This window comes from Dicentrarchus labrax, unplaced genomic scaffold (assembly GCF_905237075.1).
Source record: "Dicentrarchus labrax unplaced genomic scaffold, dlabrax2021, whole genome shotgun sequence".
Classification (NCBI taxonomy): Eukaryota; Metazoa; Chordata; class Actinopteri; family Moronidae; genus Dicentrarchus; species Dicentrarchus labrax.
Window position 1 is genome coordinate 8,944,962 of NW_026136712.1, and position 22,209 is coordinate 8,967,170.

The window sequence follows — 22,209 nt, forward strand, 5'->3', positions numbered from 1 at the left end:
TTAAAAGTAATAATATAAAATGTTAAGTGTGTGAACAAAGCAAACTCACAAAACGAACACAAAATGAGTAGAGTGATATTAGTGTCGAACAATATAAGTGCATAAATAAGTCCTCAAACTTTGTAGCGTTTCATCATCCAGCCCACGAGATGTCGAGATGTTAGGGCGCATGTGCAATTATCTCATATTGTAACAAACGAATAAATATATTTTTGTTTCAGGGTTATTTTAAATAGGTTGAAGCTGTACAATTATATGTATATTATAACACAGCAAATACACTTATTTTATCCTGGTTTTGATGATTTATTTATTTTAATCAGTTCTTCTTGTTGTAACTAAAGTACGGACATTGTCAGACGGTCCCTCGGGGGGAAACATGGCCGCCCGTTGACAAGACCGACCATATGTAGCTTGTCAGACAATTGTAAGCATGTAAACATATGAGCAGCCAGGATTTAAAGAGTAGTCCGACGGATCTTACAGCTGATATGGGGTAGCTGTTGCGTATCGGGCAGCGTTTTAAAAAAAAAATAAGTACTTTGTTTTGACTGCTCATCATTTTTGAACACCCAACAATGTACAGTTCAACGTCCACCAATGGGCTGCTGCGGTCGGAGGAAGGTTCTGGTAGCAACCTCTTGGTCCACCACAACATCAAACCCATCAAGAGACCCGAGGTCGACAGTAACGTCAGCCTGTTAAGTCTGGCAAGCGAAGAGGACGAGGAAGTGCAGTTTGACAGTAAGCAGCTTTTCTTCTTGTTGCTTCCTTTACTGATCTGTAATGAGTTGGGTTAGGTTATCCCATAATACCTGACACAGTAATAATGCCAAAATAAAACGTCCGATTATGAGTCGTAAGACTTTGTAAACATATAAACAGCCAGCGGCGTAGTTAAGGAACAATAGGCCATGTGAACAACATACCCCCCCCTTAACTGTAGTAAAAGTGTCACCCTACCATTACTCTACAGATATCATTCATTTCCTTTCAGTATTTACTTAGTTTGTGCAGGTACAACAGCAGGTAAATGGGTAAAGCTACTATATCCTCAGCTTTTCGAAATGCAATAACAAGTTAACTAATGCTTCAGTATGCGCCTATGTCCATTTTCTTAAATGGTTTAATAATAAAACATTATTAAATAGTTTGCAGTTAATAAAAAGCAGAGTTGGCGTTCATTTCGGTCCAAACCCAAACAACATGCATTTAATCAAACTCATCCATAACTCAGATTTTTGGGCAGTAACCAGCATCCACCAGTCGTCCTCCATTCAGAATCTCTATAGTGAGATGAAGTTTATCCAGTAGACATTTTATTCCAGTTGTCTTAGTTTATATTATTTATCCTCTAGCACAGTCATTGTTGAGGCACTTGTAGATTTTAGTGTAATCCTGTTTTAGTATAGTGTCTTTTCCTCAACTTTGATCCTTACATCAGAAAAACAATGGCTGAATATCTGACATGGGTATTCATTATGTGCTTTAATGGCGGTTTGTGTAAAACTGTTGATATTCATTGGAAAATTGTCATATTGCTATGTATGAAGGTTTATTATTGATACATATTGCTGTTGTTTTATATCTCAGGCCTAGTCCAGTCCTGTTTTCTATTGCATGAAGAGAAATTATTAATTAGTTGTTTACAATGCAAGTAGATGTCACCCAGAACTGTTGCTGTCTAATGTTAATGCACAACTACACAACCTGACATGTTTTTTCTTTCCATTGAAATATGTACCACAGTATATTGATATATTGTTGTATTAATCAGTGTGTTGATATTGTGGTATTAATCAACATTAGAAGAAGGTCTTATGGGTAATGTGCCATCTCTTTCTGTACAGTCCAACCCTAATGAACAGGCTTCAAGGGCCACTCCAGCAATTTGATACTTCACATACATAAAGTAGAAAAACGTTTGTGCGGCAGACTAAAAATAGAAGGTCAAATCGAAGCAACAGATGCATGGATATACAGGCTTTTTTTTCCTAGTAGGAGTTTAGGTTCAAAATTGGTGGATCCTACATTTCCTATAATGCAACTTAACAGCATCTTTCCATCCTTCCTCACCCTGTTTGTGGAAAGTGTTTAAAACCACAAGCCGGACTCAGGTTTACCCTGATGACATCATAAGGGTTATTTTGTCAGACTTTAGAAATCTCCCTCCGGTGTCACAGATACATTTATACTGCTGTTTTCACAGGCTGGGTAGTACTCTCCATGACAAGTAAATTGACCTTAATGTGTAAGATATTATACAAACTTTTGGTGACAATTTCGTTTATATGGGTCTAGTGACATCATCAGGATGTAATATCAAGTCAAATCTTAGTTCAGCAAAACATTTATACTTCAAAACTAGTCAAGACTTGCCCCTCCACACCTCCTCTTGTATGATGAAATGAAAGTAAATTGTCAGATGACTTTGCTGGAAGGAACAGCCCCTCCTTTCCATTCTGGCATAGTGATGAGCTTGGTCCTGTGAGTACAGTTAGGTGGAGGGGGCTGGTGTCCACTGGAACAGGCAGATAAGCATTACTGCTGTGCACGCCCCCTTATGTATAAACAAGATGATCTCAATTTTTTGAAATGGATACGAAAAGGATAATCATTAGTGCAGTTCTGAGTGCTTAATATTGGACCAAAGGTTTTTCTATACAGAAAAATGGACCTAGGAGACAAAAACATTGTTGAAATGATAGCAAAAGTTATTGAAGAAGGTAAGACAAAAGAGAATATATGTGGTGGTTATATGTGTATGTGCAACAAAGTCAAATATAATCTGAATTGTTATTTTGTGTTACATGTTTGAGCACTTTGTAACAAACGATGCAATCTGATACTGTCAAACTCTCAAATACAACCCTGTATCTTTTATTTTATCTATATAGTAATGTAAGTGACTATATTTTTGTTTTATATAGATGAAAATGAGTACTGACACAATGATACACCGCAAGTATAATTTGCGGTAGTTCAATAAAGAATATTTATTAGGAAAAATTACTCTATCCACTGTTTCCTATTTCTTATATATATATTTTTATTTTTCGTGCTCAGCTTCTGACACGGATGATAACCGCGAGGTGTTGATGGCTGGTAGACATTACCTGTCCATCCAGGAGTTTGCTTCAGCAATCCCCAACCACCTTCTCCTGGGGTCTCTACTGGAGCACCTATGCTTCGTTTATGAGAGCAATCCAGCACGCTCACGCATGCTGTTTAAAGGTATGTACTGAGATTATGTAAAGGTATTAAAAGCTCGTTTTAAAACTGTAGAAGCGCGTTCTGTCTATACATATAGTACTTTGACATTTATTGTTTGTAATTAAGTTCATATTTAGTTACAAATAATTTTGTCGTTGACAGTCATTGGCCAGCGTTTAGCTGCCATGAACCTCCTCTCACCTTTGGCCATAAGTGATGAGTTCAGCACCATCAGACTGCAGCACAACCGGGCCTTCACTGAGTTGCTTCATGCTGCCAGCTCCTCGCTGTATCCACAGGTAACTGGACTAATCACCAATATGTCTACTAGGTGTCTTTTTTTGTAGTTATTTTTAACAAATTATGTAAAGTCAGTGTTTCTACTTGGTGTAATAGACTTAGACTTAGACAGACTTTATTTGTCATGTGGATTTGCACCAAAATGAAATTACGTTGCAATGGCACATAGCACAACAGGAAATAGATATGCAGATATAAAACATTTATATAAAACATTTCTATAAAAAAAACCCGTAGATAATATATATTGCACAATTTTAGATGCCTATGTAAAAGAACTTTTGTATATAATACAAGTAAGAAAAATGCGATAAATATATCTTTTGTATAAAAGACAGATAAAAATAACGCAATATAAAGATAATTGACATTGTCAGTAAAGGTAGTCATCAAAGCAGCAAACTTAGATTAGACTTTTGTAAACTGGGAAGTGCTTCAACTGTTTACTTACAGGTACAATCACATGTTAATTGTTACTTTGGTAATCTTCTTTTCATATTGCAGGGCCAACAACGTTCCGGCACAAACACACACAATCCTGCAGTAAGGTAGGTTGCACTTCAGAGGAATATTTGTTATTATTATTATTATTATTTCTATTATTACTATTATAATTATTATTATTATTATTATTACGCTTGGGGTACTTGTACAAATACATAGAGGAACATAATTTTAATTTTGTGTTTCTCACAGACCAAAGGAGGGACTGTTTCAAGCGCAGACATCCCGGTATCTTAGTGAATTTGAAGAAATATGTAGACTTGGAAAAGGATCATATGGAAATGTGCATAAGGTATTTTTCTCCATACTACTTCTATTTTAACAAACTCCTCTCAAGAGGAGCACGAGTTGAGCTGATCGACATATTCATGACATCTACGACATCATCTTGTAGGTTATGAACAAACTGGACGGACAACATTACGCTGTAAAGAAAATTCTCATCAAAAAAGTCTCCAAGGATGACTGCATGAAGGTATGCCATTAGTGTTTTTTCAGCAGAGCCTTTTTATGCCCAAATACAGAGATAGATAGATATATATACAGAGATAGATATACAGATAATAGACTAATGATTGGATTTTGTTTTTGGCTCCAGGTCCTCAGAGAAGTCAAAGTGCTGTCCAGCCTGCAGCATGTAAATGTTGTCGGTTATCACACTGCATGGATGGAACATGTTCAGCCTGCGACACGTGAGTATTTGACTGCTGTCCTGGGACAAGTTTGTTGGTCTGAGTGGATTGTAAATGAGTAAAGTGCTACAAATATCTGGTCATACCAAACCGCACTATGAACAATTACACTGACTGTTCCTATCATAAGAGCTTATGTGAAACACATCTGTGTTGCAGATCCTGAGTCTCTCCTGCCTGCACTGGAATCACCTGGACAGCAAGACAGGTAGGATCCAATAACTGATCTTACAATAATTGTTGTTGACATTTCTCACAATTTTTTCAAGAATATAATCAACATATTAAGCAATTACAGAACTAATTGTAATTTGCTAGTATTATTCATTAAATATTATTTATTAGGGTTTATTATTGATACTGTTGTAACATTTTTACTTTGTGGTCGACTACTTTGGATGAATTATGGACTTAAAACTTATTTTTCTTGTGATTAACCACTTAACTTAATTACTGATTCTATATAAATAGCATTATGAGTGGGTAAGGTTACATCTTTCTGCTAAGAATGTATTATTTTTAGTTATTTTTAACTGGTAGAAGTTATTCTTGGCAAATCAAATATATATTTCAAACACTGTTTATGCTACATTATTTATCTCAGGGCATGTAGATGTAGCAATAGTCATTATTTAATCTGTCTCAACTCTTTCATTCGCAGTTCTGATAAGAGCCCTGACAGCAGCAGCTCCTCAATAGTTTTTCAAAGCCTCAGTCAAGCACCGACAGATACTGCCTCAAGTGCAAAAGTCAGAGCTTTAGTCCCAACCCAAGAGAAGGGCCAGGTGGTGTGTCCCAAGACAATGCGTCGCATCCCAGAGAACTACGTCCCCTGTGTCTTCCTGGGACAGCGAGAGCTCATAAAGGGCTCCAAATGTCCTGCCACGGGCTGGGACAGTTCGGCACTGTTAGAGGAGGAATCCAGCAGGAGTAGTATTGAACTGAACAACAACTCCTGCATCGACAAGGAATGTCAGGGGTGGACTGACATTCGCACAACAAAGCCTCTCAAAGAGGTAGATGCCTAAAGAGGCTTTGAGTGACCAGTCAAAATATTACAAAGATAAATATTGATTGATTACTGAAAGTAAATGATGTGATTTTTGTGTTAAAATGATGTACAGTGAAATGTAGACCAAAAACAATGTAAAGTTTTTATTTACGGTTTGGTTGTATTTGCAGGTACAGTTCCACCTGATGCTCTACATCCAGATGCAGCTGTGTGAGCGCTCACTGAAGGACTGGATCTCTGACAGGAACACCAAGCCCAAAGAAGAACAGACCTCAAAAGGTAACTGTTTGATACATGCATTACTTTACAGTATTATATGGGTCCATTACAGATTGGTCCATTGCATAATTATTTCATTTCTTTCACATCTCTTCTGAGATATAAAATACAGTTTTAGAAAATAAATATATCATACATTTGTATTTCCAGGTCCATATGGATGTGTTCATACTGAACACACACTCAGCCTGCTGAGAAATATCCTTGAAGGGGTGGAGTACATCCACTCCAGGGGAATCATGCACAGAGACCTGAAGGTAAGCTGCTTCGATAGATTTTATTTGATCAGAGAAGGGTCACATGCAGTTTGCAGTGACGCACAGGTGTTAAATAGGAGCAATATCATATACGTTATTGATAGAGTCTAGTTCATCTGTCTCAAAGGAAATTTTTAAATTCTCCCAGTAGTTGAATACAAAGTCATATAGCCTCTCAGGAAGGATTTTTATCAGCTGTTTTCTCTTGTCTTGGACATGTTTTAGATAAATTTCACGCTTGCAAATATCCTGAAGCCTCCTTGGCTGCTGAATGAGGTTTAGTAGCTGGTCTCTCTGTTTGAAGAAACATGGAAGCATCAAGGTTGAAGGCAGATGGCCTTTCTGGTTGTACACAGTGAGCGGAGAGGTCAGACTGATGAGTTTCACCAGCAGAGATCTGTTGCTTACATTAGGCCTGTGGTTCAGGAACAGGAACAAACAGTTCTCTCCCGCTTTGCTCAGCTTATTTATGTCGGCTCCATACCTGAGCAGTACGTCCACCAGCTCCTTGTTGCCCATGCTGCACCCTTCCTGTAAAGGTGTCAGTCCAGCTTTGTTCACTGCATTGGCCGTCGCCCTCTGCTCGAGCAGCTCAGAAATGCAGCATGTGTTGTCCTCCAGGGTTTTAGTGGTCTTCATAGTCATCGCCACGGCAGCGAGGTGAAGAGGAGTGTTCCCAGACTGCTTCACCTCCTTGAAAATAGTCAAGAATTTAATGTAGGACAGATGTAGAACCTAATGCAAATATTTAAACAGGATTAAGAGCACTGAAAGGCCAGTAAAGTGAGGGCAAAGGGAAATTGCTAGGTGACACTGAAGAATTGCTTTGCACAGCAATATTTGCATATGAATTAAGATTTTTTGCATTTTCTGTGGGTAACAACATTTAAATCCAATTAAGATATGATCAGTTATCATCAGTGAATCAGAAAATAAAGAACAATTGAACTCTGTAAAAGGTACAAAATCTAAAATATTCTAGTTAATGTAGTTGCAATATGTTATTGTGACCTACACCGCGGGGGATTTACTTGATGGCATAAGGGCTCAAATAAGCCGTATTCTTTGTTTGTGGGCTGGACACATTTCATGAATTCAGTATTCTTTTTTTTTACTTTATTTTTTTTCATTACAGACATTTTGACTTAGCGTAGCAGGAAAAGTACAGGTGTTAATATAAATAACGCTGGCTCAGGTATCCCAGTAAACTGTGGAATATAGTCGTTATTTGTGATTAATTACAGCTGTGCAAAGCTAAGTAGATGTCAAAATAAGTGCTGTGGAAGGTCCTCTGTGTTTCTCTTTTGTGATTTATTGTGACAGTTTAAGTCAGAAAAAAACACAGCAAAAAAAAACAACCACAGAGGAATAGCACAAACCATACTGACATCTGCTCCCTCCTTGATCAAACTGGCTATAATGTCCTTACGGAGGATCCCAGCGGCCATATGCAGGGGCGTCATCCCACTGCTGTCCACAGCATTAACATCAGCACCATAGCGGGCCAGAATATGGATGGCAGACAGAGCTGCATAGCGTACCGATAGGTGGAGAGCTGTCTGGTGACTCTCTCCCTCCACCTAGTGAGAAACCGCAAGAAGGAAGAGGAATTACAAAAAATATTTTGGATTTAAACATCACAAATTACTCATTACTCTTTTCTTTTCATAGATAGGAGCTGTAAATAAGTCAAACATTGATTTGCTACATGAAAAACTTTTCACCTCTGCATTGACGTTAACACCGTGCTCACAGAGGAGCCGCAGACAGGCCTCTGCCTGCCTGCACACGCCGCTCACAGCAGTCTTCACCTTGCAACTTGGTTTTGGCCAAGCAGCCAGGCTGCTTGGCCAACCGGTTATCACCAAGTGCAGAGTGGTCTGACCGAGCCGGTTCCTGTGATAGAAGCATAAAAAGTGAAACTGGTGCAAGTAGAGTTAAACCAGCGATGTGCAGGGTGTTTCACTGGCTGTCACTTTATAGTGGAAACAGGAAGTCGTCAAGGTACCAAAAATGAAATAAGCTGGATATGTGATCTTCTTAATTTTAGGAAATAAACTAAATCAACTCAGCTAAAAACAAAAGTCTCAAAAACCCCTTATGCCATGAGAAAAAACAACCTCATGTAACACTGCATTGATGTTTGGTGTTGGTGTGTATGTTTGTATGCCTGTCCGTGTGTATGTGTGTTTGTGCAGACCTCATTTCAGGGTCTGCCCCTGCTGACAGCAGGCTCTGCATGCTCTTTACTCTTCTGAAAGAGGCAGCAAGGTGAAGGGGGAGGATAGCAAGACCCTAAGGCATGACAAGACAAGACAAGACAAACTCGAGCACTGTAAAACACAAATATTTTTCAGTCTAACACCCCAAGAAGTACTTCATTTAAAAGTCTTTTTTATCTTCATAAATTTAATGATATTGTAGCGTAAACGTGACATTTGTGAGTGATCATTGACCTCCTTGTGGTTATCGCTGTCAGTATTTAATATAAAAGATGCTATGGTTCTGTCTATGTGGCAATTTTTATGCAGTCGGAATCAGAAATACTTTATGAATTATAATTAAACTTATATTTAACATCTTCCAGTTCTCAGAAGTAATTTTTAAAATACAGCCAACATTGATGCATTTACCTTCCACGAAACTTTTCCAGGTGCACCGTTTTGTATCTTGATGAGGAAATTGCTGCCATACTTTTTTGACATGTCTTCTATGCGTTCCGAGTCTTCATCCATAATTGCAGAGTAGAATTCATTGTTGTGAAACTTGTTAATGTTATCACTCATATCCTGACGTTCCTTGCTCTCCTCCAACATGACCAGTCATCGCAGCTTCACTGTCTGTGTTTAGTCCTTCACAAGATGTGTGGTGGTTGAAAGCTGTTATTCTGGTTTCCGGTTGCAAGCCTAAATTTGTGAGAGGCATGTCAGTTAATTTGTCACTCTAAGGAGGGAAAATCAAAAAATGTTTATCTGCTAGTTCTGTTTTCTGTGTTTGGTAGTTTCCGCGGCTACTTCTTGTTTTCTGTGTTAGGTGTTTTCAGTCAGTCCGATTTCATCATGTAGGTTTGAGAGGTACGTGTCGAAGTTTGATGTAAGGTCTTCCTGTCGCTACTGATAACTTCTTGCTGCATGCGGGGGCCACTTATGGGGACTGGTGACACCCGTTTGAGGACTTTACAGGTTGTTCTGCTGCTTATTCCCTGAGGAAAGCAGGGAATTATAACTTTGTCAGAGCTTATATGCTTACCAGTCCATCTCTTGAAATTCAGGAAATAAAAACAGTATTTCCAAATATTTTATGTGATGTGATGTGATGTGATTTGTCTGAATGATTTCACCTTTTTATGTCTTCATCCAGTATGTACATGACAGTCATGCAGAATCCATCTTCAGAGCCTTCTTTATGGGGAAAATATGTTCTAAAATAGAATAAATAACAACACCTTTATCTCACATGCACAAACCATAGACATCTGCATCTTCACATCCAGAGACATATGGAACTAATTGTAATATCTTTCATTTGATTTAATTGTAATATTTCTTCCACAGCCAAGGAACATTTTCCTCCACGGTCAGGACTGCCATGTTCGGATTGGGGACTTTGGTTTGGCATGCAGAGATATATTAATGGATGGGCATAAAAGCAGCACCTCTGGCAGCAGTGGTAATACTATACCTTAAGACACAGTACTACACAGCATCACCAGTAGATGGTGCTGTTTGCTTTAAAGTCACATTTCTGGTGTATTTTTTCAGATTCCTCACATACTACAGGTGTTGGTACTTTTGTATATGCTGCACCAGAACAACTAATGGGCTCGCATTATGATTCAAAGGTAAACACATAGTAAATTAAATTCATTTTGATTAATTCCGACATTTTTTCAATGTAACACGACATATTATTGTGCTATATACTTTATCAACTTTCACAACTGTCATCTCCTTTATGACTTTCAGTCTAAACTTTATTTGTATTGTTGTTGCTCTCACAGTCAGACATGTACAGCATTGGAGTGCTGGCTTTCGAGCTATTTCAGCCCTTTGGGACAGAGATGGAGCGGATCCGGACCCTTGAAGACCTAAGAGAGGGGAAAATTCCTGACTCGTTCAGCCAGAGATGGCCGGTCCTGACGAAGTACATCACGCAGCTGACGAGTACAGAACCAGGTGTTCGACCCACGGCCAGCCAGCTTCTGCAGAGTGAACTCTTCTGCAGTAAAGACATAGTATGTGGGAATATATGGATATGTTTTGGCTCTAAAAATAGTTAGCCCCCAATGTCTTTTTTGTGCTGTTAAAAAATCTAAATCTTAAATCTTAATCTAAATACTATGTCTATGTAACTGTTTGTAAACAAATGTGAATTCATTTTAGGATTATGTATAATGTACAGCTTTTGTTTTACTATATGTGTGGCTAGCTTTCTTGCATTAAAGTTCCTCATAATAATAATCATAATTGTCTTTACTTTTTTGTTCCCTCTCAGGTGATCCATAGTTTGCAGAGAAGGGTTGAAGAGCAGGAGGAAGAGCTCATACAGTTGAGGAGACAGATCAGTCTGCTTCAGAGCTCACAAGTGACAGTTCATTTCCCTGAGTCGGACGAGACCTGAGCCTTAAAAATCTCAAAATACTTCAGACTGTCAAAACTTGATGAATTCAACTACTGCTGTACTATGCTTTGGTGACTTGGTACAAGTGGGAGAGAGAGAGAGAGAGAGAGAGAGAGAGAGTGTGTGTGTGTGTGTGTGTGTGTGTGTGTGTGTGTGTGTGTGTGTGTGTGTGTGTGTGTGTGTGTGTGTGTGTGTGTGTGTGTGTGTGTGTATAAGCATTTCAGTGTGTCCTGTACACCTGGATGTAAGGGTGCAATTATTTATCTTCATTCAGTTGTTCAATAAATCCTATTATTACTACTACCTCCTATTTCTTCTATGTCTTGTGTGTTTCTAAAAAGCAATATGTGATTATTCATCATTTGAGATGTTGCTTTCAAAGTATTACACTTATAACAAATTGAAAAAGTGACCTATAAGAAGACTTGAGTATTTATTATGAGTTTTGTACAGCTTCTTGATCCAGAAGAAGAAGCTGCCCATTGTCAGAAAATTGAAAAGCAATTTTGGACACAATAATCCTTCCAATTTTGTTTTTATGGGGACAGTGGTACATTTATTTCTGTGTATGGACGGTGATTTAAAGGTTGAGTTACTGGTCACTCTCATATATTATGAGAACCTTTAAGTGTGGAAATACAGTGGGTATCTATTTAGAAATGGGCCATTCAACGCAGATATAGTAATCTTTGCTTGTAAGTCAATGTGAAGGCCTGTTTACAGTATAAGTCTGTGGGTATTAAGCACACAGTGTTGGTTGTACATCTTGTACACAAAGGTCAGAGGTGTGTACATGCGACGGATCTTCCCGAAACACGTTCCTCACAGAGAAACGACCGAATGAGCCAATCAGAGACCTCGTTTCATCGCAGGTACCCGGATGTACCCGTGGGGCAATTAGCTACGTCATTGTTCACCGCCGGACACCCGCTGGAATAAGGAATGGATTTACAACCGCTATTAACGTATTCATAACAGATTCCAGGTGAGTGTGTTGTTGCTTTTACGATCAAGTGGCACTTTAACTGTGCAGCCACGATATTTCGGTAGACCTGAGCCTCTTGGATTTGTTGTAGTAGCCTTACACCGGTTCTCTGTCATGTCGGAGAGACCAGCGCAGTGAGCACACACAGCCGCCGGTGTCGAGCCCCTCCTGTCTAAGCTAGCTAGACGTCCCCTAACTCGGGCCCACGCTTGTAAATCAAATCTCTTTCGAAGTGGAAACAAAAAAGCGCCCCTTTGACATTCATAGAAAATGGTTTCGTTACTCTCCGCCATGTCAGTCAGCTTCCATCGTGCCGAGCGAGCTAGCAGCGTTAGCATCGACATTGCCGCACGAGCGCCGCCGCGTAATGTTAGCTCCGTTCGGTAGCTATGTGTTACGTTCGCCGTTTCCATGGTGTCGGTGCCTTCGCGAATCGCTCGCTCATCGTTAGCCACTCGGTTCCCGTCTTCGGCGAGAAATGTAAGCTTTTAATTAGTGCTCCGTGTCCCACAGGGGGCTGATGAGGGTTTACTTCGTGTTTTGTGGAGGTTTAGCGGCGCTGCGTGTTAAAGGCCTAGCAGCCGTCTGTTAGCCAACGTGAGCGGGTGGGAGGGAACAGCTGTTGTTGTAAACGTGCTTCCGACCAGGAAATTTCCTCTGTCGGATTTTTGAACTAGTAACCTTCACTTTAGCAACTTTAGCACGGCGAAACCGTTTTCATGTTCGTGCTCGTAAGTTCAACATATTTACAATAGAAGTTGTTACCTCGACATTGTTTTTGGATGTTTGCTTTTTTTTTAAATAAGCCTTGTAAAGTAGCCAGAAATGGCCACTTGTAGTAGCGCGAAGTTGGTTTAGTTTATAGAAACACGCGGTGGATGAATGACTAATGTTTTTACTCAGTTGCAGTCCCTGCTACTACTTTTTGTTCATAGCTTTTGTTTATTGATGCGTTTGGTAAGTGTGATCAGTCAGCCAAGACTTTTCTCCCACATCAAGACATTGTGGTCTCTTCGGTCTTAGGATACAGTGATACTTATAATAATATAATAATAACATACAATCAGAGTTCTTTGAGATTTATCGATTTCAAGACAATGAATAAACTTTTCTTCTGTTTTTGATTTTTACATTTAGGGAAAAGGTGTTTTTCTGTTTTCTGTCTTAATCTGTATTTTATGCAGCTCATAAAGTTGTATTCTTCTGTGTTTCTGCCCCTCATACAGCAATGAACAATGACCATAGTTGACAGATCTTCAGAAAAGTCTGACCACGAGTCAGTCGGGTGTAAGCGATCTCCCTTCACCAGTGGAGACGTGGGGATGGACGGCAGCTGTTCCAGCAGCTGGGCAGTTGGTCCCACCATGCCCAGTGACTCTCCGAGGCTGAAGGCTCCCGGAGGCTGCCTGGGCCCAACGCCTGGAGCTGTAGTCTACAACAGTACACCATCCTCTGTGGACAGGCCCAAGGAGCAAGGTAGGAGCAGGGGTTTTTAACAGCTGTGTTTTTATGATGCATGTGGCTTGAAAGCTGGGAGGAAACTGTTGGCAAGTTACCCATATTCCACTGCGTGCAGACCCGGGTTCAGCCGAGCTATACTCTCTGCTTCCATTCATCCATTGCACTGTAGGCACGTGGAAGAAGTCCTTGACATATGTATATATGCACGGTTAGGCATGCACTTGAGGCTAATAATGGTAATCAATGTTTTCCCACCCATATTGGAAATGCCGATGCACACTTTGCTAGGTCTTATCATAACAAATGCAGGTTCAAATCAAAATGCTTTTCAAACACTACTATGTTTTTACAAAAAGGACCATTTTGCTAATTTCCACTTTCTGTTACTGAATTGGCTGTGCTCGATATGTGTCTTAACCTTGCAAGCAAATTGTGAACTGTTATATGGAAATTTAATACATAAGTAGTACAGAGCTGCACCAATGAAGCTAAACTTTTTGCTACTGTTTCTGTGTGACACAACTGGTTTGGTAGGCGTTGTATTGCTGCGTTCACTCTACTTTCATTCATCCAGTTACATAACCAGGCCAGTTTTGAATTGAGAGCATGATCAATCACTTGAGCTTGTGACGCAATTGTTGTTTTGTCGTAAAGAGAAGCAGCCTAGCTTTAGCAGAAACAAAAGAGAAAGCAAACTCCGTCTCCTTCAGCTTGTTTTATAGTCTTATTTTGTAGTCAGAATCACATTATATAACTCTTTTGACTAATGGCTATGACTGTAATGTCCTGGTGTTCCTTTACATGCTTTATGTACTGTACTTACATAGACAATGTAATATATGTATGTTATAATGGACACTTGTTGATGTCCTTGACCTTGTAAATGCATTGAATATAACTTTAGTAATGTTGGCTCTCTGTGCCCAGTGATAAGCAGTGATGACGGCATCGACTTGCCCCAGAAGGTCCTCTTCCCTCCAGAGCGGCTTAACCTAAAGTGGACCCAGGTTCACCGCATTGGTGCAGGCCTGCAGAACATGGGGAACACCTGCTTCCTCAACTCAGCCCTGCAGTGTCTCACCTACACCCCTCCGTTTGCCAACTTCATGCTGACACGGGAACACTCCAAAACATGTAAGTTTACGTTTCATGGTGTGTTTTTGCACCAAGGAAGGTCTTGTGTAATAGTACAGTCATGCAATAATTATCACATCAGTCTTGGTCATTTCGGCAGTATCTATGAGCTGCTTTCTTGCCTGATTCATGTCTTACTCATCAGTGTTTTTTTTGTTTGTCCATCTGTCCCCGCTGCAGGTCACGAGCCGGGGTTCTGTATGATGTGTACCATGCAAAACCACATCATTCAGGTTTTTGCCAACTCTGGGAATGTCATTAAGCCCATTGGTGTGCTCAATGAGCTCAAAAGTAAGTGTCCGTATCAATAAAACAGTGACCTGAAATGAATGACAGGAGGCGCTGTGTGGCTGTTTACCTTTTTGATTTTGGAGGGAAATTTTTGGTGGGAGTTTGTAGTCTGCTGTTAAAATAATTTTTGATTTTAAACCTTTGTATAAGTGTGATATAATCTATCAACTACTGATATCTTACAATGTGTATGTAATTTTTTTCTCCACACAGGGATTGCAAAGCACTTCCGCTATGGAAGCCAAGAGGATGCCCATGAGTTCCTGCGGTACACAGTGGATGCTATGCAAAAGTCCTGCTTACCTGGAACCAAGTAAGTTTCATCCAACTTCCAAAACCATACATATTCTTGCCTAGAAAGGTGGCACACATTTTTGGCTTTATTAGAATATACAATTAGTTTATTTTATATTAATATATGTAATCAACTGGTAGAAAGATATTATTATATTCGATGTATTCTGCATTGTGATGATCCACTGAACATCCTGCAAAGGACTTCCAGTCTAAATCTTGCATAAAAGCCATAGGCAGATAGATTGAAGAATACATGTTATTCAGCTGAAATATATGAAATCACTGTAGAGCCATTGTCAAGTAGGTTATGAACACATACAAAGCCTACATGCATGTTTAATAGATATGCTGTGCAGACCATTGTGGTTCTCAGGGGACTTTAAAAAAAGGGTTTTTAGGAACGTCAGGTATCAAGCTGATCTCTTATTCTGTAGTAACAGGTGGCCTCTCAACTAATTACTCTTGCTCTAATTCCCCCCCTTCTCACTCCTGCTCTTTGCGTTGTAATATGCTGTGACTTGTCAGTGCAAAATACTGTAAAGTGATTCTCCCTACCAGTATAGCCTATTTGTCTGTTTGTTTTTTGGATTAAAAGGGCAACCAGTCAATTATGTCATTATCCATATTGGTTGTTTTTCATCCTTATATTTATCTTTGACAGATTGGACAGGCAAACACAGGCAACCACTTTCATCCATCAAGTATTCGGCGGGTATCTAAGGTCCAGAGGTAAGTTATTAGAGTTGATTTGTTGCCTTGATTTATTTATTTTACCTGAAATCAAGTTGTTCTTTTACAGCTTTGCTAGGCTAATAAATAAACTCTTTTCTTTTTCAGTCAAATGTTTAAACTGCAAAGCAGTGTCTGATACATTTGACCCTTTTCTGGATATTACTCTTGAAATTAAGGTAAGTTATCCATGTTTATTGTGGGTCTCATGTCTCTGTTTTACTGCAAATGTGTATCAAACCAATGAATTCAGATTTCCGCACGGATCTAAAACAGTACCAAACATTTTTTCTCTCCATGCAGACGGCTCCCAGTGTCTCCAAGGCTCTGGAGCAGTTTGTGAAGCCAGAACAGCTGGATGGAGAAAACGCCTACAAATGCACCAAGTAAGCATTGTATTATATGCAAAAGCAATTCAGATAAGACACCAAGAAAGAGTCAGTGTTTTTGTGTGTTAGTTTATTTATTTGTATGCTAACCAACTGAACATTTGTTTCCCTTAGGTGCAAAAAAATGGTCACTGCCTCAAAGAGATTTACCATCCACCGCAGCGCCAACGTGCTCACCCTCTCACTCAAACGTTTTGCAAACTTCAGTGGAGGAAAAATCACAAAGGTACCATGACGTGTGTCCTACAATATCCAGAACAATGATATACTGTAGCTATAGGACAGCAACTGCAATTTATTACTATTACTGATAAGTACTGTACTGTTGACTGTAATTTGATAGTAATCAACTGCTTTTTGGTCTTCAGGATGTGAAATATCCAGAATACCTGGACATTCGGCCCTTCATGTCTCAGTCCCAAGGGGAGCCCCAGGTCTACGGACTATATGCTGTGCTGGTCCACTCTGGATTCAGCTGTCATGCTGGACACTACTTCTGCTATATTAAGGTACTGGCACTGCTACGGACCACTGTTGCCAAGTACACATGCAAACATTTGTTTCCAACACTTTATAAACAACTCACTACAGCAGTTTAATGTTGAGTTCCTACAGCAACTCTTGCTCTTAACAGAGGTCCTAAAATCTGTTTGAGAACTGTGTTTGTTTGAGTACATATAAGTATACATTTCAAAGCCAATTCTGATACTGAGAAAAAGTAGCATTTTGAAAGACAGGACGTGTACCAATTATGACTCTGTTTCGCAAATATGTTAAAACCTGCAAACTGTTGTAATGTGTCTCCCAGGCAAGCAATGGGCAGTGGTACCAGATGAACGACTCCTCTGTGTCTGTCAGTGACATCAGGTCTGTTCTCAACCAGCAGGCCTATGTCCTTTTCTACATCAAGTGAGTAAACATTTAAAAATATTTGTTGGGTTTATAAGTGATGTGGTGTAGAACATAACGGACGTGTAATCAAAGCAATTATTTATTTTTATATGTTTACAATATTTACGTTTCATATTAGATAGATAGATAGATATACTTTATTGATCCCAAGCTGGGAAATTGCAGTGTAGCATCAGCATTACACGCAGTAACACAGTTGAAGTAAGAGAATATTAGAATATTAGGCCTAAATCGTTCTTTAACTTCTTAACCTTTTGTGGTAATGTTTCAAATCTGGTTATGTCTGTTTCTTTTGTGTCATTAGGTCCAGTGATCTGAAGAAAACAGGGGACTACAGCCACATGAGCCATAATCCAGGTATCCCTGGTCAGTCGTCTCCGCGACCGGTGGTGATACCACGCATCAACCCCACTGTCCACCACAACAACAACAGCTTCATTGGTCCCCAGCTGGCACCACACATGACCAAGGTACTGCAGGCTTGCTTAATCTAAATGCATATTTGAATGTTACCCGTTTAACACATACAGCCACAGTTTGACCTAGACACTCAAAACATGTTTTTGTGTCCTTTTTTCTTCCCCCACAGAGCACTCTCCATGTGAATGGGAATGGGTCTCTGAGGGACTATCCCACCAACTCCAAGCCCAGCACCAGCAGCAGTGTTGTGGGAAAATCTAGCCATGGACTGGCATCCTCCTCCTCTTCTTCAATCTCCCACTCAATCAGCAGACCCACAATGATCCCAGACCATGACAAACGCCAGAAGCTTTCATTTTTCATTGGACAAGGCAAACAGAACCGCCCATCCTCCTCCACGTCCTCTTACAGCCAGCCGTCCTCCGCCAGCAGCAGCAGCGCCTCTTCCAGCTCTTTATCCTCCTCACAGTCTACCTCAGACGTCCACTCAGACATTCGCTTTGTTCCACGTCAGCTCAACCACGTTAACGGCACGCCTTGCAGCAACGGCAATCGCCACACTGGAGGGAATGGAGCATCATTCCTGGTGCCATACAGCCAGGAGTCATCAGAGGAATCAGACCAGGAGAACTGTGGCACTCTGGATAACGGCTGTTTAACAAAGTCTCACCTCAATGGAAACAACAGAACAGGAGAGGTCTTTGATAAATGTCCTCAGGCCACCAATGGGGAATCAGGAGTGCACCATAATGGCAATGGATTAAATGGACCAACGAATGGTGTCTCTAAATCTAGTCAAAATGGACACCATTATGGACATCACAAAGTGAATGGACACAACACCCCTAACAAAGTAAATAATATGCTTTGTGTTTTTGCTACCTTCTCATAATATATTGTTTACTGAATGAGCAATAGTTGTGTGCTTAAATCAATAATCATGTCTTGTTTTTGCTCAGATCAATGGCAGTAATCATGGCAGTTCATCCTCCGTGGCTACTGTTGCTGCTAATGGACTAGACCGCGACCATAGTCAAACAAGGTAAGATGAGCACTCTTAACACTAAGCTGGAAGAAAGGTATTGTTAACCACATCTTAAGCAGTTTAAATCTTTGAGTAGTGAGTTTAAAGGAATGTTTCAAAATCTACTTGGTTGCATTTTTACACTATACACCCCAAAAGTGGGATATAAAGCAATATTTATATGCTTTTATATTTTGTATTTCCAGCAAAGAGGCACATAATTCTGCCTCATCCCAGGCCAGTTCTTCTCAGAGCATCCATCCTGCTGCCAGTGAAAGCCAGCACCTCTCCACTCCTGACACAAGGGCTAAAACTGTGTCTGAACCCCTGCCTCAGCATACAGCATCCTCCGCTGTTAGCTCTCCACCCTCCGCTACTGCTACAAAGACCCATTCTGTCACGTGTAGAGAGTCTGCTTCCTCCTCTGCCCATCATGGCAACATCAATGCGGCCTTATCTACCCCGCCAGACTGCTCCCAAAGCACCAATGGGGCCTCTGCAGCTCCACAAAAGGATAGCAGAGGTGGGGATGAAGCAATGGATCTACCACAGACCAGTGGTCCGTCTGCAGGGACTGAAAGGCGTACAGATACTAAGGAGCAACACCTGTCCAAGCCCAGTTCTAGAGGCAGTGAAAAACAATCTTCCCGGGACAGGGAGAGAGACAGACTGTGCTCTGACTGGAGCAGAGACAGGGAGAGACACTATAGGGACAGGAGTCAGGAGCGAGAAAGTGACGGTGATCGCCATCGGTACAGACGGGACTACAGAGATCACCGCCACCATCGCTCATACAGGGATCGCTTGTCTCCTCACAATCGTTCCTACAGGGACTGGGAGCCTGAGCGTCGCTGGGAGCGGACTCTCCCTCACCCAAGGGAGCGTGATCGTGACAGGTGCTCTAACCATTACCACCACTATCACCACCACCGGTTCAGAGAGGACTGGGACCGTGGACAGAGGGGACATGGTTACTCCTCCCGCGAGGAGTCTCATAGTCGCTGGAGGGGGCATGAGGACAGTCGAGATTCTCGGTCGATGAAGGACAAGAGCAACGGCAGGGAGAAGGACTATTACCCATCAAAGGAGGAGACCTCCTCGCATGCCACGGTGCAGGAAACCTCCGCAAAGCCCAAGGGATCAGCCCCTCAGGCTCGTCTCTCCACGTTTGAATTGGCTCCAAACAAGGAGGATGAAAATCACAAGAGGACCGCTGAACTACCGAGCAAGGAGAGGGACGATAGCTCTGAGGCCCGTCGCTCTAAAAAACACAAAAAGAGCAAGAAAAAGAAGAAGTCAAAGGATAAAGACAGACACCATGAGAGCGGGTGAGTAACGCCATCTTTCTCTTTGTCTCCATGCTGCTTGACAGTTCTTTGTTTAAGTTTTGTTGGATAATAATATTCGCCAATTTGCACAATTATGTGTTAGAAGATCACCATTAATTGTACTATCCACCACTATCAGTGTGAATGAATTAGATCCCTTTATTCTCATTATTTCAGAGTTAAAACAATAAGTCCATTAATCAATTTAATCAACAGAAAAATCATCTGCAGGTATTTTAATGATGAATTATTTTAGCAGTTGTAGCAATATTAGAGAAAAATGCTAACCATTCTCTGGTTTAGCTACTGTTCTTTGCAATCTAATGGCAATACTCGTAAGTTGTCGCCCTACACTATTTGTCTTTAGCTGATGACAAAGCCTGATACCTTCTGACAGTTTTGGATTTAGTTGTGGATTTAGAAAAATCATGGTGTTTGTGTGTTTCCTGTTGTCCCGTAGAAGCTCTGATGTGGATTCAGACCGAGCCACTGAAACAAAAAAGAAGAAGAAAAAGAGGAGGCAGCGGGACAGTGACGCCGAGCAGCACAGCCCGGGGGCAGCTCGGAGCCACAAGAACAGAAGCAGCGAGGAGAGGGAGAGCCGCAAGAGACGATACTATGAAATCAAGGACACTAAACACAACAGTGGTTTGTCGCCAGAAAAACGGCGGCGAACAGACTGCGCTGATGGCAGAAATGACCATTTACTGTCCTCCAACCACACCTCACCCACAAACGGTTCAGTGCACCGCCATCTCAATGGATACACAGGTATTACAGGTTTCTCACAGAGTCATCCTCAAACATCACTGAAGTGCTGAAATAATTGCTGCTGTGGAACATGTCAAATTTATGTGTTCTTCCTGTTTTGTAGGAAACGGTTACAGCCAAACCAATGGCGACTCCCACGGACTCTCCAGTGGCTCGAAACACTGACTCTGTGAGTGGGTGCCTTCTTTTAATGATTATCACAGTTTGCTCTAATACAGCTGCTAAACAAACTGTAGGAAGTCTTATTATGGATGCAAATGTTTTAGCTCTACAAATAGATTATAGGGAGGCTTCTTATTTCTCGTTTCAGACACATCAACATTTTAACAACAGCAGAGGAATGACATCAACAACGGTTTGACGTGGTGCTTCTTCATTGGGAATATATTGTATTTTTACCACAGCTAAAGTGTTTTAAATGTTTGAAAATCTTCTTTTTTTTTAAAAAAGGCATTGATTTATTTGCCGTAATTCTCCTATGGTTAAAAAAAACATTCACCTGTCCAACATTTATGATGATAAATATTAATATATACTTGTATGAACACAAACAAAGCCTGGAGCTTAAACATCTCAACTGCTGCTCAGTGGAACTCAGGACTTGAAAACTTGTTAACATCCATCATGGATATCCACCTGCTTCAAATCAGAAAGAAACAAAAGGGAAATGTGTTGCCTAATGACGATGGCACCATGTTGGCTGCAAGCTTAAGATGTCACCATATCTACAGAGCCGCAATGTTGGAGATTTTTTCTTGGATCCCACTGGGAGCGGACAAACTAACTGAGGGAGATATTCATGAATGAGACGGACGAGCGCAGTGGTGGGAACAAGGCTTCGCTGACTGATACCTCCACGTTAACCCTGGACAGACTTGAGGACATTTCCCAGCTTTTTTTTGTTTTTGTTTGTTTCCATTTTTGCTCTGAAGCCTAAGATTCACTCTGTAATTTTTAAACTTTTTCACAGAAGCAGAGGTTTTTCTCTGGATTATGCCTCTCCCTCCTTTTGTCACATTCTTTTTCTTTTTAAACGTTTAAAAAGAAAGCATCAAAAATTTGTTATCATGGCTGTGGACCATTTGTGTTTGCTTTTTAATGAAAAAATACAGTTTGTGTCTTCTAGCGTCATAAGAAATACTGTGAATTTAATTTTTGAACTGTACTATCAGTTATTTTTATACATAAAAATCCTGTATCAGGGTTACCAGTAGATGTTTTGTTGTTTTGCTTTGTTTTTAGAAAAAGTCAAGTTAATTTTGACCATATTCTCTGGACAAAAGTCAGTAATGGGTATGGTTTGCTTTTTTTTTTTTTCTTTTTTTTCCCCCAACTTTAGACAGAGGTTGAAAAACTGCTGTTATATCTTTTTAGTTTAGCATGTCAGAATTTATACATTGTATAAGGTAAACGCCTTAAAATACATTTGTTACTGTCAGAAATTGTAATCTGTTCCTGGTCTTTGACTTTGTTTACAAGCTGCGTTGAAATGAATGAAAAATGCTGATTGAAATGACTGACGAGTTGCCAGGGATTTTTGAAAAGCTCTTGTCTGCCTTTGTATTATATACTAGGAATAGACCGATTGTAT

The 22,209-nt window shown here is 40.4% G+C and overlaps 3 protein-coding genes across 8 annotated transcripts; 2 read left to right on the forward strand and 1 right to left on the reverse strand.

The window, feature by feature from the left end:
• The first annotated feature begins 370 nt into the window (after nt 1-370).
• On the forward strand, nt 371-11,180 carry eif2ak1 (eukaryotic translation initiation factor 2-alpha kinase 1). Of its 2 annotated transcripts, none has more exons than XM_051417752.1 (15): nt 371-744; nt 3,067-3,234; nt 3,376-3,512; nt 4,018-4,061; nt 4,210-4,309; nt 4,412-4,492; nt 4,616-4,709; nt 4,869-4,917; nt 5,371-5,725; nt 5,892-6,000; nt 6,151-6,257; nt 9,812-9,926; nt 10,019-10,098; nt 10,258-10,491; nt 10,752-11,180. In XM_051417752.1, exons 1-15 carry the CDS (start codon nt 579-581, stop codon nt 10,875-10,877), a joined length of 1,965 nt encoding a protein of 654 aa, XP_051273712.1. In that variant the 5' UTR covers nt 371-578; the 3' UTR covers nt 10,878-11,180. The 2 variants fall into 2 exon arrangements, with proteins under 2 accessions (XP_051273712.1, XP_051273713.1); XM_051417753.1 differs by lacking the exon at nt 371-744 and adding an exon at nt 2,500-2,726.
• Nucleotides 6,259-9,447, reverse strand: LOC127373349 (ankyrin repeat domain-containing protein 61). 4 transcript variants are annotated; one of them, XM_051417761.1, is made up of 5 exons: nt 8,891-9,447; nt 8,458-8,552; nt 7,982-8,153; nt 7,646-7,837; nt 6,259-6,950 (listed from the first exon to the last, which is right to left on the reverse strand). In XM_051417761.1, exons 1-5 carry the CDS (start codon nt 9,071-9,073, stop codon nt 6,327-6,329), a joined length of 1,266 nt encoding a protein of 421 aa, XP_051273721.1. In that variant the 5' UTR covers nt 9,074-9,447; the 3' UTR covers nt 6,259-6,326. The 4 variants fall into 4 exon arrangements, with proteins under 4 accessions (XP_051273721.1, XP_051273720.1, XP_051273722.1 ...); XM_051417760.1 differs by having other exon boundaries at nt 7,637-7,837; XM_051417763.1 differs by having other exon boundaries at nt 6,803-6,950; nt 7,687-7,837; nt 8,891-9,445.
• Nucleotides 11,181-11,768: 588 nt separating the features above from the next.
• On the forward strand, nt 11,769-22,134 carry usp42 (ubiquitin specific peptidase 42). 2 transcript variants are annotated; one of them, XM_051417742.1, is made up of 18 exons: nt 11,769-11,862; nt 13,089-13,338; nt 14,251-14,457; nt 14,638-14,748; nt 14,962-15,061; nt 15,707-15,774; nt 15,883-15,953; nt 16,078-16,160; nt 16,278-16,389; nt 16,532-16,672; nt 16,972-17,072; nt 17,380-17,545; nt 17,665-18,348; nt 18,455-18,537; nt 18,726-19,847; nt 20,308-20,618; nt 20,722-20,787; nt 20,929-22,134. In XM_051417742.1, exons 2-17 carry the CDS (start codon nt 13,098-13,100, stop codon nt 20,781-20,783), a joined length of 3,663 nt encoding a protein of 1,220 aa, XP_051273702.1. In that variant the 5' UTR covers nt 11,769-11,862; nt 13,089-13,097; the 3' UTR covers nt 20,784-20,787; nt 20,929-22,134. The 2 variants fall into 2 exon arrangements, with proteins under 2 accessions (XP_051273702.1, XP_051273701.1); XM_051417741.1 differs by lacking the exon at nt 11,769-11,862 and adding an exon at nt 12,015-12,819.
• Nucleotides 22,135-22,209: the final 75 nt, after the last annotated feature.

What these genes read in the sequence shown, in the direction of transcription:
- eif2ak1 (XM_051417752.1), top strand. Translation starts at nt 579, where the DNA reads ATGTACAGTTCAACGTCCACCAATGGGCTGCTGCGGTCGGAGGAAGGT. An exon ending in CATATGGAAATGTGCATAAG is followed by an intron (nt 4,310 to 4,411) that starts GTATTTTTCTCC and finishes ATCATCTTGTAG; the next exon opens with GTTATGAACAAACTGGACGG. An exon ending in TCTTCTGCAGTAAAGACATA is followed by an intron (nt 10,492 to 10,751) that starts GTATGTGGGAAT and finishes GTTCCCTCTCAG; the next exon opens with GTGATCCATAGTTTGCAGAG.
- LOC127373349 (XM_051417760.1), bottom strand. Translation starts at nt 9,073, where the DNA reads ATGTTGGAGGAGAGCAAGGAACGTCAGGATATGAGTGATAACATTAAC. An exon ending in CTGGAAAAGTTTCGTGGAAG is followed by an intron (nt 8,553 to 8,890) that starts GTAAATGCATCA and finishes GTCATGCCTTAG; the next exon opens with GGTCTTGCTATCCTCCCCCT. An exon ending in GTGTTAACGTCAATGCAGAG is followed by an intron (nt 7,838 to 7,981) that starts GTGAAAAGTTTT and finishes GTTTCTCACTAG; the next exon opens with GTGGAGGGAGAGAGTCACCA.
- usp42 (XM_051417742.1), top strand. Translation starts at nt 13,098, where the DNA reads ATGACCATAGTTGACAGATCTTCAGAAAAGTCTGACCACGAGTCAGTC. An exon ending in ACTACTTCTGCTATATTAAG is followed by an intron (nt 16,673 to 16,971) that starts GTACTGGCACTG and finishes TGTGTCTCCCAG; the next exon opens with GCAAGCAATGGGCAGTGGTA. An exon ending in TGGCACCACACATGACCAAG is followed by an intron (nt 17,546 to 17,664) that starts GTACTGCAGGCT and finishes CTTCCCCCACAG; the next exon opens with AGCACTCTCCATGTGAATGG.